The 13649-nt window shown below is 41.9% G+C and overlaps 1 protein-coding gene across 1 annotated transcript in view; it reads left to right on the top strand.

Moving 5' to 3' along the window:
* CDH4 (cadherin 4) overlaps nt 1-13649 on the top strand; it is a 416593-nt gene that overhangs the window by 262171 nt on the left and 140773 nt on the right. The window contains exon 4 of the mRNA XM_050313859.1: nt 766-942. Within this exon, the coding sequence (XP_050169816.1) occupies nt 766-942 (177 nt within the window). The remainder of the gene's footprint in view (nt 1-765; nt 943-13649) is intronic.

Here is a 13649-nt window from a genome sequence, read left to right as displayed (position 1 = left end):
AGAAATTTTTCTAGTAATGAGGCAGTCTCTCTAAGTCCAAACCAGGGTCTCACCATTTCCATTTTTATACCACAGCATTGTAAAATTTCCAGTGCCAAAGTATGCCGTGGGCAGAATCCACAATTGAAAAAAAAAAAATCACAAAGGAGGACTCAAAGGCATGCCAAATAATGAAAATTTACTGCCTGAAATGTGTTCCAGTTCGCAGGCAGTGCGGGGAGATGTGTATTTGGGATTTATGTTCAAAGCCCAGCCCTTGCAAAATGTGTCATGAAGCACTAAGAATCTGAACTAATGCACCTTTGCAGCCATGGGTCTGACTCTCCCTCTGGTTGGGGTTTGGTTGGATTGCAGAATACGTCTGCAGAACCACAGATTGCAGGTTGTTGTAGCTTTGCTCGTGCTCAGTGCCAGACTATAAAGCTGGCCCCATAACATGGACTGTAAAGGAATCCTCTCCCTTTTTTGTGTGTGTTCTGGTAGATTGTATTTATTAGAAATTTGCAGAAACTTCTTTACTCCAGTGTTCTGCTAAATCTCCCTGCAGCTGGTGTAATGAAGATGATACATTCTGGGAGGCATCTTGATTTGAGAGTGACAGCTCCATATATTTGTGAAAATGAAGTGGCAGCAGAGCTGCCAGCAAAGCATATTGTGTCTTTGTTCCGTGGGGCCGTTTGCACGCAGGGAAGCGCCGCTGCTGGGACAAGTCCTAAGAAGTGAGGAAGAGGCTTAACTGGTTTTGCATTCTTGTTTCCAAAACAGCCAAAAGGCAGGAAGACACTGCCTGGAGACCTGGTGCAGCAGCAAAGTGACACTCTGCTCCCGTGGCGGCAGCATCAGAGCGCCAACGGCCTGCGGAGGCAGAAGAGGGACTGGGTCATCCCACCCATCAACGTGCCAGAGAACTCCAGAGGACCCTTTCCACAGCAGCTGGTTCGGGTGAGTGAAAATAAGAAACAGAAATCGTAATAATAGTGGTAATAATAAATGGTCATCTCGTAGTTGGTCTGGCGAAGCAGTAGATGTGGTCCAAGTTTCTGGAGTGGGAAGTCTGGCTCGAAGCACAGGCTCTCTGCTCTTCCTCCCCCATGCAAGAATAGTGGCCTTTTCCGTGCTGCTGAAACTCATCTTTTCCAAAGCGCCTTGCCCCAGTTTTCCTCCCCAGCTGACGGCAGCCTAATCACCTCCTTCCAGCCAGTCCCTCAAGAGGCTCTGGCACTGCTGCCAAGATGGCCCTTTGCCCACTCCCTCATCCAGAAAACGGCTGCAGGTGTAAGGCTGGGTTGGTGGCACCCAGCGACGAGGGGTGCTGTGTCCTCCCCTCCCTCCGCCGGTCCCGGGTGCAGATGTGCGGTGGCCTGGAGGAGGTTGGCTGCCTGCCCCCGCTGCAGATGGATCTTGCATCCTCTCTGTGTTTCTGGTTTCCTTCTTCACAAGGATAATCTCTGAGATCAAGTTTACCCATGTGGTTTTCTGTGATGATTATGGGATGACAGGAAAAGAAAAAGAAGGGAAAAGGAGTGTTTTACAGAGACATTTGGTTGATACGTTATTGCTGTTGGTGTTAGCAAAGTACAAATACATGTTGCTGTTCCTCTTGTGGGTGCTGGTTTTAGTTTTTGGAGCAGTAGAATGATTAGCTGTAAAAAAAAAAAAAAAAACATAAATAAAGTTCCTTGGCAGACTCTTTCAGTTCTTCCCTTGCAAGAAAATGACGACAATTATAAAATTTCTGAAGTTATTTTGAGCAGCAGTGGTGTGTCCTTGGCATCCCTTCTCAGGAAGTTCATCTAGTCATCTTGAAACAGTGCCTGGATTCACGAGTTGCATCGTGACCTGTTTCACACTGATTAGCTGATCTTCTTCTGCACAGCCCATGTCTGGGAGGAAGGAAGGTACTTGCTGAGTCCTTTGGAAGCTCAGGTGGACTTTGCAATGACTCCTGCAATGACTGAAGGGGCATGTTCCCAGTTCACCAATATTGGGTAAACTCAGCTTGTTGGTGTCATTTCTTTGTGCAAAAAGGAATCAAAAGTAGCAGGTGATAAATGTTTTTATATCTGTCCTGGAAAAACAGGGAGGGAAGCCAAGGAGTCTTTGTGTGCTCAGCGGTGCTGGGTATGGAGTGATCTGTTAATGTGTTGTCCTACTAAGTGGAAGAAATATCTGAAGAGGAAAGTAACCTGATATGTCAAAAATATCTTCCTAAATCCTATTAATAATTTAGATTAAATCTTGAATTCCTGTGAAAAATAAGGGGAGTACTTGAAAAATGAACTTGGGCCCTGTCCCATTCCCTGCTGATTTCTTTTGAGCTTTGACTAGACAGAGAGAGGACAACTTGGCACTAGCTTACCATGGCAAATTTGTTGATTTATAAGGACTGAAATCTCTGTGGCACTTTTTCCCCTACAGTCTGGAGATGAAACAGAAGGACTCGAGTGTGCAAAATTCCAGTATTAATAAAAATGGCAAATAATAAATTTTATATAGCTACAGAAGAATTTATATTCATCACTTAAACTATGAGTAACCTTGGAAAGATAACCTGGCTGATGGAAACATAGAGCTCCCAGATTTTCAGCAATATATTCCATTGCAATTTTCGAATGCAGAAGCTGGAGGAAACACTGAAAATTAAGTAAAAATGGGGGGGAGGGGTAGGGGGGAAAGAATTGGCTTACAAAGGGCTGCTTTCCTTTTCACCTGACTTACAGAAAGCATCGTAATGACAGGGAAGATCAGACAAAGAGTGCGACTTGATTAAGCGTGAGACCCCTGATGTTTTAGGCTCGGGTTGAGTTCCTGCTCATCTGCAGCATCTGGCCCATTTGCCAGCACCTGAACGTGAAGCTTGGGTGATTCCTAGCAGGAGTTACAGCTTCCCCTGTGTCTTTAATTAACCAGAATAGGACAAATCAACATCTTCAAAGACCAGCACTATCTGATTATTTCCATCCACATAACCCTCAGATTGCCCTGGAGCATTCTGCTGTCTCCTAGATCTAGGTAACAGTTTTGATCTGATTTCCTATGCTTTTGCTCACTGGGCGCTGAATATTTTTGTGTCCATCTGCTCATAAACTGTAACCAGAAGTGCACATGTGAAGTTCCAGCTCAGATCCCATTTGTACAGAGGCAGGTCTGTCACAGTTTTATCTGCTACTTTATATAAAACACTCAAACCCAGAACCAGCAGGTTCTTGGACACTGACCTTTTTTTGGTCCAGAAAGCCCTGCCTGAGCTTACACTTTTGAGGCATAACTAATGGAAACCAGTCCCTCTGTAGTGCTATCTTTGGTTCTGGGCTTCCTCCAAGGAGAGGAAGGGATGGCATGAAAAATCTGAACACTAAAAAACCAAAAAAACCCTACCAGAAGTTCATTGTCATAGTACCACTTGCTGTTTGCGTTTTTATAGGTCAGACTAATTTGAAATGCATAGGCAAATCTTTCAGGTTCCCTCCTACTCCTGCTTCCTATTGTGAAGGTAAAAATTCCATTTTATGGAAGTTGATTGGTTACTTGTCAGTATTTTTAGCAAGGCTGTGCCTGAATGAAGTTTAAATCATAGCAAAGGTGAATGCAGCTTGATGGGAGCCACATACCTCGAAAGGCAGCCCTATCTGGTTCAGCTGGGATCAACTGTAATTCTCTGCTCATTAAACCATTTCATTCTGATAAAATACGTTAAATGAAAAGTTTTTAGGGAAAAAAAAAGAAAAAAGGAACATTATCCCTGTCAAAAAAAATCTCACTGTTAATTACAGGGTTTTTTCTTTCAAAGGAACATCCGTGTCTGTTCATATACATCAACCACACTAACTAGGAAATGTATTTCAGAAAAATGATAGCTAAAAAATAATAATAGGAATTTCTAACTAGTTTTGGCTGCTGAAAAGATTTACTTACTCTTCGAAGAGTTTAAATAAACATCTGATATTTATAAGCTAAAAATATTTTCTATTAGTATAAAAAATGTTTTGCAAATTTTGCTTTTGCCTTTGAGCTGAGAAAACAGTTATCAAATTTTATTGATATATGCTTATTTATTTTGCAAACATTCATGAAAATCTTCTGTTTAATTTCCTTGTGCTTCACTTCCACCTTTGTATTAGGAATAATATTGTACATGCTGTGAAATGTTTCTCTGTAGTGAGGATAATTTCATTACTAATTGTCAGGTACTCTCATTATTATAACTATGAGGTCCATAAAAATGCCTATTAAAAATACAAAAACAATGTGAAATCCCCCTCCTTCTCCAAGCAAATGACTCATGCAGGCACACTGATCAACTAAGATAATATATTAAATAGTTGCCCCCTTGCTGAGCACCATCTATTTTCTCACTGACTCATCCTTTTTAGCTACATGCATAGCTAATTCTTAATTATCTATTATCTAATTATCTATTAGCTTATCTTGTATTTCATCCTCTTTTGAACTTCAAAAAGAATCTCAGTTTTGCATCCATGTGCAAGTCTCTAGCTGCTTCTAATAGGAATCTTGAATCAGTTTTCAAGGCAAGTCTTGGTCCATCTCAATGGCCTGCATGAAAATAATTTGGTTTTAAAAAAAACAGTCTTGTTCAGGATTGGTCTGTGGTCATGCCATGACAGGCTCTTCTATCAACCACTGCAACCATATTCACCTTTATGAGGGCTCCAGACTTCCAAATCATCTCCAGGATCTTCATAGAGCTCTTAAGAGCCTCCTGTCTCGAACTTCGTAGACCCTGATTTTTCCAGCTTGCCTTCATTTATCTTGGCACTGAAAAATGTGGTATTTCCCCATTAGATCTCTTATGTTAAACAGCTTGTTCATTCTCATTACACCAGCATGAAAATCCACTGAGGATGACCGAGACAGGATCTTGGTGCTCTTACAAACCCCCTTGATTGCACAGCGTGCGCTCTCACATCCGAGCGCTGGTGATCTCAGCCACAAGAATACTAGAAATAATCTAAGTGAGTAACAGGAAATAAGAGGGAAGGATGCATTTTATGTAAATTTAATCAGAAAGTCTTGAAGTAGTTTTTGGAAAGTTAGCAGAGTATAATATACCTGAAGACTCTTGCATTGCTTCTTGGCAGAGATGTCGTCGGTGGGTCGGGTTTAGTGCAGCACATTAGGAACTTGTTTTAAACTGCATGTTTTAAAGAAATTTCAAATGTACATGTCAAAAAATTAGCAAGGTGGCTTGTTTCCCTTTCTCCAGTCATTCCATGAGTCATGAGCCAAATCCTGGTATGGTCTCACACACACACATACACATAGAGGAGAGATCAATACCAGAGCCAAGACCGTGGCAACATGTGCAGAGAGCTCCTCTTCACACACTAGAAGACCCCAGAGGTGGGTTTAGCACATGTTAGGCTGTACTGTGACACTGAATACACTCTAGAGCTCCACAGCCCATCCTGGAGCAGGAAACCAGTGTAGTGAGACAGTTCTCCAAAATCTAAAATCCTGGCATTGGAGATACATAAGACATACTGAGCTGTGAAATCCCCACCGGCTTGGACCATCAGCCCTCGATATTGCCATCTCCTTTGCTCATCATGGCTGGTTCAGCATGTGCTTTTGCAGTTGTTTTAAATAGTTTTATTGTAGGAAATCCCTCATGCCTCCTCTATCACAGCGTTGCTCACTGCTGTGAAATTGGCAGTGCAGAATCCATTAGCTCCCAGCTGCAAGACAGATGGCATCTGTCTGTGGTGAGAGAAGGTTTGTTGAGAAAAGGCCTTGCAAATGCTTCCCAAAGGACATCAGACCTTACTTTTCCTGAGAGAGATGCAGACAGCCTTGATTACAAATAGGCCTAGATCTTCCTTGTTCTCCACAGGAACAGGTGTTTCTTTTGCCTTACCAAACACAAGCAGAGTTGAAAAAAATGGCTAGTTGTGGCTCTCAGTGCACCTCACCTTTGGTACCCGTGTGAATATTACCAGCTGAAATTCAGAGATGAGGAGATTTGGTCTTTGTTGCGACAGTCAGACCGAGATAAGAAGGAGCAAGCCCAGAGGGTGGAGAGGAAATGGGACATTGTGCAGGTTGTGTTGCTCTGTGGAGGCACAGCCTTTCTTTGAAAGCTGTTTCAAGGATGTAGGTTGTGACAGCTCTTGGCTCTTGACTATAATTTCACACCACAAGACAACCTGAAACCGAAGACAGAAAGATTAGCAGGAAAATAAATGGTACATTAAGTGTTTGTGTTGCCAGAGTCTTGGCTCTGGAATTGAACTCCTGTGTGTATGTGACCAAACCATGACTCGGCACATGACTCATGGAATGAGTGGAGAAAGGGAAACACAGCACATTGTTACTTTTTTGACATGTCCATTTGAAATTTCTTTAAAACATGTAGTTTCGAGCAAGTTCCTAAACACATCCCACACCATATACACTCCTCAAAGGACATCCCTTTTTTTGCGTTCTCCTGGCGTATCACCATGCCATTCTTAGTCTCCAGCTTTCTGTGAAAGAGAAGGACAGATCCTGATGTAAATTCACGAGTCTCTGCCAAAGCTGGTGGGGCTACCCCAGTGTGAGCCATTTGGGAATCTAGGTCGGAGGAAGCAGATGCCCAGTGTTTTATGGGCTTTCCATGCACGCGCACATACAGCATTATGGATTGGAAAGTGCAGCTACAGCATAAATGCTCCATTTAAAATTCTCCTACAACAGCATTCAGGCCTATACTGTAATTATACATATTGTATTTCCTTGTATTCAGACCCATAGGGAATTTATATTGTCCTTGCTAAAGCCAGAGGGACTGAAGGAAAGCAGTCATTTAATGATTCAGCTGTCTTGGGCTCTATGATTTAATCAATCATATGAAAGAAATTTTTAGATTCTTTGTGTTTAGAGTTCTCTTGTCTGAGCAGAAAATGTTCCCTTTTTGAATTGCTTTAATAGCTGTATTTATGCAGCTGAAAGTTCCTTAAGAAATGAAAGTAAAATCAAATTGCTGAGAATGCCTAGATAATTTATCAGAGAATATTCAATTAGAATATATTAATATTTTAGATTTCCATCATTAATTTAATATTCAGAGATTTAATTTAGTCATTGAATTGCTGTAGTGCCATGCGTGGGTAGGTTGTTAGGCTGAGTGCTTAAAACACCTGCCACAAATGGGTGAATCTCACTTTGATTCCCAAGAGCAAAAACGCCTTTCTACTGACATAAGTCTTGCAGCAAAAACTCAGACACTAAATCTTGCCTGTGCTCTGCATTTTTCAATAATTGCAGAAAGGAATAATGCAATCTTCTAGCAGAAATAAATGGAAGAGCCTTATTTATTTATGCATTCAAATCCAGACTGAGGGGGAATTTGGTGCTCTGTGGTTCTGAGTTTGTCAATGTATTACTGAAGAATTTCATTTTGCCAGCCTGGCCTTGTCACTTACTCAAGGAGAACCGTCGTAAGTGAGGTTGGGATTTAAAGGTGATTGACACTTTGTAGACAGCTATCAAGGACTCCTATTGCCCAGTTCAGCTGAAAAAACTGCCCTTCAGGTTTTGCCTTTTTCTAAGATGCTTTGGGAATAGTAACATGAGCAGAAAAATGCCCCACTAAATCATAAAAAACCCCAGTAAATCATAAAAAAACCCCACTAAATCATAAAATGCCATGTGATTTGGAAGTGATAAATCTCCATCAAATATAGCATCCCAGTTGCATGAAAAGAAATGGAACAATTTTTAATTTCTCACACAACATAAAAACTGAGATTCTCAGAAGCCACTGGCAGCAGTGAGACTGCTCCCACTCTGACTGAGAAGTGTCAGAATGACATTTCAGAAGTCTCAAAAACCATTGATAAAAATATTTCTGATTTTCTTCGAGTTTAAGCAGAATCCCAGGCGGTTACTTTGGGGTACAGGAAGTCAAACTGAGAGGAGACTGGGATAACAGACCTGTGGCCTGACCTTGTGGTCAATGTTTCAGTGTGTTTTGCAGTCATTCAGCCTCCCCTTAAGGCAGTGGGGTGGGATATGCTACCAGGTATCTGTGATCCCACTACCAGTGACTACTGGTTAAATAAAAATTGTGAGTTAGAGTCATGGAATCATAGGATTGTTCAGTTGGAAAAGGCCTTTAAGATCATCGAGTCCAACCGTGATCCATGCAGCCTTTGCTCAGGTATTTTTCTGTACAGGATCTGACTTCTTCAACCTGTTTTCTTAGCTGAGGATTGTCTTTTTCTCCCAAGTAAGGGAAGGCAGGGAAGCTGTGAGTGGCTTTGTTTGAGACCACGGAGCTGTTGCCATGGCCATGAGCAGCACTCTCCAGTTATTGGCATCTGGGCCTGTCCTTGGGTTATTTGAGGAATCTCACAATGGACTCGGGTTTTAATATAGTATTCAGAAATCATTTGTTGATGGTTATAGTCACTCACATTATTCCGTGTCTGAGTTCAGCTGCTGCATCGGGTCTGCTAAAGTACAGGCTTGTTTTTCACAGTGATGCAGAGGTGCTTCTCGGCCACAGCCGGGGACTGAACAGCAGCTCCCACTCTCTGCTGCATCTCCATCAATTCCTCCACCACCACCCCCATCCAGCCCACACCTTTTAGCTCCTGCTCGAAGGAAATGTAGGAAATACAGAAGGATAAGTACCCCTTGCCTCGAACTGTCATACCAGGCATACCAGGCAAAAGAGTTCATCAGTCACTCCAAAGAGTATTTAGCTATAATACCCCATTGCACATATTGCAACATATCATTACCTCCCATCCTCTCCAGAAAGTGAGATAACTGTAATAGCCACTCAGTATGGCTGTCATTATGAGTACAAGCAAAGGCAGGAAGGCATAGTCAGAGCTAATGTACACAGCTAGGTTATTGAAAATCTGTAAAGACAGAGTGTACACAAAAACAGAGGGTTAATTTGCTTGGAAAAGAGATTTGGTTTCGCTCATGGCTTTCCCAAAGTAAAACGATAATAATGAAAAAATCCGAGACAGGAACAGACAAAGAACATGCAATCTACCTCTTTACTGCAGGAGTTCATTCTTTAACTCCCATCACCCACAGCAGGTGACTGTGGGACTTGGCTTCCTTGATTTGTTGAAATGGAGTCCCAAAGACAGAGTGGTGCTGTGTGGGTGTGAGTTTGGATTTGCAGAATGATGGTGCAGATATAACCTTGACAGCTAGGCTGTGGCTGATATTCACTGTATCAGGCTGGAATGAGATAGGAATAAAAAAACCCACATCTATGCCTTTTACTTCCCTACTATTGCATATTTTCTTGCTGGTCTGCACTGCTGAAGAATTACATTCAGCATTCTGGAATTTCAGATGTCAGCTTTTAAAATTTTAGAGAATTTACTCTTGGGCTAATTTTAAGCTCTCACTGCTGTGGTTAATTGTTTTATTTATAATAGCTGAGATTTTCAGTGATAAAGGTGTCACCATCCAAATCCTTTCTCAGCTGTCTCTAATGTAGGCTGATGAGAGGAATAAGCCATGGTCAGATGATGGGGCAACAAAGAGTGGATGCTAATAGTTTAGCAGTTTCGTTAAAGGCCCCATTTCTTTGCAGTTTCTTCTTTCCCATAGTTCTTACCATATTTTTAAATAATTACCATATTTTTCATAACATTCATATTTGTTGCTAATTTCCTTAATTTAAAGGACATTTCCCTCCTATCTGAACAGTTAGACAACTTAAAAACAAACAAACAAAACCTTGGATTATGTTAAGGGAAACATTTTGCCCAAGGCAAATTGGATATCTGCAGATGGTGGTACTGAACATTTTGGCCCTTGTTCAGCAGAGATTTTAAGTATGTGCCTAAATTTGAGCCTTTAAGCAACTCCAGTGGCTCTTCAGAATTTATTTGGTGCACAAATAGTGCCTTACTGGATTAAGATCAATCATCCAGCATTGTGCAGTATTGACCTCTTTGGCCATGCTTATAATTTTCATTAGATTCACAGTTTTAATTACATTTCTCGGTAGCATACAGAGAGCGTAATTCCAGATGTACACACACATCAGCCTTTGCATATGTCCTTTTTCTCCTAATATACACCAGAACCTGCCCTGAAGAGCCACCCCGTAGACCTTGGTTTCATGTTTCTGGCACTAGTTAAAGAGATCTGAATTTCTTTTCCCTCCATAAACCACCAGAAACTCGTGCATCCCCTAAGAGCCCCCACAGCTGCCAGGCAGGTGAGCTCACCCGTTAGGAGGGACAGAGGGTTGGCCACAGGTGTGGGAGGTTTTGTCTTCCTCGCCATGGAGAAATGAGGTGTGTTTGACTGCAGCTGAGCCTGACTGTGGGTATGCTGTGGAAAGAGCTTCTAGAAAGAGCAGGGGCTGCTAATGCTTCATGAAGGAGGAGGGAGATGTGCTGATGAAGGACTTCAAGGTGAGTGGCTTTCAAGTCATGGCACTGGGCTTGGCTAGAAGTGGCTGTAAGTTGGCCAAAGCTTAGGTGTCCTGTGCAGAATAGAGCAAGCCAGCAGAAGAGTGGAGAGAGGATTTGGTGTGGTTTGTGGTGTTGTTTTATAGTGCTGGAGAGCTGCTGAGCTGCACCCAGCCTGGCACAGCTCTTACGGGGTTGTGCCTCATCATTGCTCTGTTCCTGGACACTGAAGGGCAAAGCTGGGATGTGGCAGCTGTGGCACGATGGCTCAGCATGGGCTGTTATTCCAGTGAGATGATGTTTTGGAAACCTTTCACATAACACGTGTGAGGTGTCTCTGCCTCAGGTCTGTGCATGGATTTTGGGATGTCTGTGTACAGCTGAAAAACAAGTTGTGCCACGTACTCGTCCTGGTCGTAACAAACCACCCGGGCGTGCCCTCCCCTTGCAGAGCTTTTCTTTAGTAATTCCCCTTTAGTAATTGGGTTTTGGAAACCAGGGCTAAGCCTCTAACGGCTCAAATTATAAAGCCCTAAAACCAAAAGTTCCTAGTGGAAATATTAACAGACCCTTAAGTGCGGTAGTGCTGGTGGGCATTGCCCAGGACGGTTGCCTTCCTGACTGCTTCTTCCACTCATGATCTCTGCTCATTTTAATCAAAACATCATGACCTGAGGAGGTTTTTGCATCTGTGCTTGAGTTTGTAGCCCTTTTGGGCTGTTTTGCAGTTGATTTATTTGTTTGATTTGTGCTTCAAGGCTTTGAGAGCTGTAACATTTATTTAGGCAAAGAAGCTAATTTTCTTGTAAAAAGGGGGGCAGTTTAAGGAAGAACAAAGGCTGTGTGGGCTTGTTTCTGTCTACAAATGAAAAGCGTGATTCTGTTGTGAGAAGATTGGACATGGACCCCCCCTTGGTTTGAACCTTCAGGGAATTTGCAGTCCCTTGTCCTCCAACAGCCCTCTCTGATACTTAAACTCCTCTGGGGAAAAGGTGGAGCTGCAGTGCCCCCATTACTGCAGGACTAAAAAAAAATCAGTGAAAATGGCCAATTTTCTGTATTTCCAAGTCACTGAAAAAAGTGGTGCAGCTAAAAGGCAGAGTTTCTGACCACCCTGTGAGCTATTTGGAGTTATTTCTGAAGTAACATCACTGGAAGGGAGTGTATTAGTAGAGAGAGGAAAGGAAACTAAGATTAAGGATCTGCCCTAAAAAGTGTTGCTAGTTAATCCACAGCCCTCAGAAGGGATTTGTGTGAGTTGGAAAACAAAAATAAATGTTTGGCCAGCTTACATTTTCAGTGGTGTGGTTTGCAGTGAAGTGATGACACAATTTACTTACCAGTAAGTGGCATTCAACTGCCTCTAACAAAAAGAAATTACAGTAGAAGAATCAGACATCATCAGAGCATAAATCCTTTATGGAAGATTATAGCAGTTATTTATTATTTGAAAGCAAAGAATTGAGAAGCAAGGTGGCAGTTTTCTTTCAGTCATGGGAAATGCACCCTGTAATGTCTCCATGGAAAAAGGAAAATGCTGCACCAAAGCATTCCCATTCAGCTCCATGGCAAAAACACTGTTCGTTAGCATCTGTTTTTGCAGGGAAACTCCTGTTAAGAGAGGAATTTAAATATCGGAGGAAGCATTTCCAACAACTGTCTGGGTTTACCAAATATTTTTCAGACAGTGTTATGTTTATAGCAGAGATTTTTTTATGCTAAAGGAAAAGGCAATTCAGAATTTATGAAACAGCTGCTATGTCTTTTGAGTACCAGAGGGACAGAATGACACAACATATATGTATTTCTGAAGTCATTAAAAAACAACTTTCTCTTAATTCCTTTTGGACCATAACCCGTGGTATCTACAAGTATTAAACAATTTTCTTTTAATTTTTTTAATTAGACACGAATACCAAATTTCACATTCACTTATAACATGCTATTAGGAAATCAGCTCTTTTTCTACTGCTTCTGTATCCATTCAGTTGTTAAATGTCCCCCTCCCTTCCTCTTTTTTTTAACCTCTTGTTCTTAATGAGACTTCCTCCTTCTCCCCATGAATCTTTATGTAGGCAACCTTAGCTCTTGATTAATCAGTAATTAGGGAAGGAGTCCTACTGATTTCAAGTCTTCAGTATCATACTCTCCAGCTGAAATTCAAAACTAAAATCTGAGGGAAAGCCATAGTGTCAATATTATGCTATGTCTAACCGTATGATGACAAAAATCACCTCAGAGTCAGACCAGGCATATCTGTTTATATAGGCACAAATCTGTCCTGCTTGATATCAAGTGTAACATAATCATAATTCTCTCCCATAGCTGCTTTCCTCACAAATTCCCTGCTTTTGTCACCATCAGCATTCAATATTTCGCCTGAAAGTTTACTACACCCTCTGTCATCTCATCTGACACGTACTGTTTCACTTCGTATTTGCTGAGCAGTTAGGGCCCAATTCAAAGTTTAATGAGCCCTCATTAACCTCCGTGAGCTTTGGATCAATCCCTTGTAGTCTAATATGGTAATAATGCCGGGGTATTATGGAGTTAAAAGCTGCCATACAGTGGTCTGAGGATAAAGTCACTGCGGGCGGGCGGCTTAATGGGGTATTAATTGGATAGAGGGTATTCATAAGTACTGAGCACTGAGTGTGGATATTGTGGAAAGAAGAGAATAAATGCTGAATGGTGTGATCTTAAACTAAGGAAAACTCGAGGTTCCCTTTGCATTGGTCTGTGCTGTAACTGTGGATCAGGAATTGGAGGAGTTAATGCTGATTGGCACTGAGTTTTCTGGCCCAGGTTAATGGGTGCTGTCACTCACAAGTCACCTTCTCTCTCATAATCCAGCTCTGAAGTTCTGCCTGCTTTGGCACCATCAACATCATTCTCCAAGAAACTAAGTATTAGCAAAAAGGTAGTGTCACTGGAAAGGATTCATCAAAGGGAGCTGCTAATTGCACACAACAGCTTTTTCATTTCCTTTTTTCTTCTCTGAGATAAGGTGCTTTCAACACAACATTTAAAATTACCCAAAATGTTGTTTTCTGAGCTCTTGGTGCTGGTCAGCCCCCTGTCAGCTGGCTCCATATTGCTATGAGCTGCTCGGAGCATCCCTTTGGATAGAGGATCTCCACCAAGTCATGTCAAAGCAGCTCATGTTATTATTTTAGTCTGTTTTCTCAGTTTTACCCTTTTTGTACCTAAAATACTGTTAGTTCTTGGAGAAGCTCCATTTCTACCTCAGGCGGTGTG

The sequence above is a fragment of the Myiozetetes cayanensis genome, unplaced genomic scaffold (genome assembly GCF_022539395.1).
Source record: "Myiozetetes cayanensis isolate MyiCay16 unplaced genomic scaffold, myiCay2020 scf19, whole genome shotgun sequence".
Taxonomy (NCBI): Eukaryota; Metazoa; Chordata; class Aves; order Passeriformes; family Tyrannidae; genus Myiozetetes; species Myiozetetes cayanensis.
The sequence above is the reverse complement of the archived record's forward strand: the minus strand, read 5'-3'. Positions and strand labels throughout refer to the sequence as shown.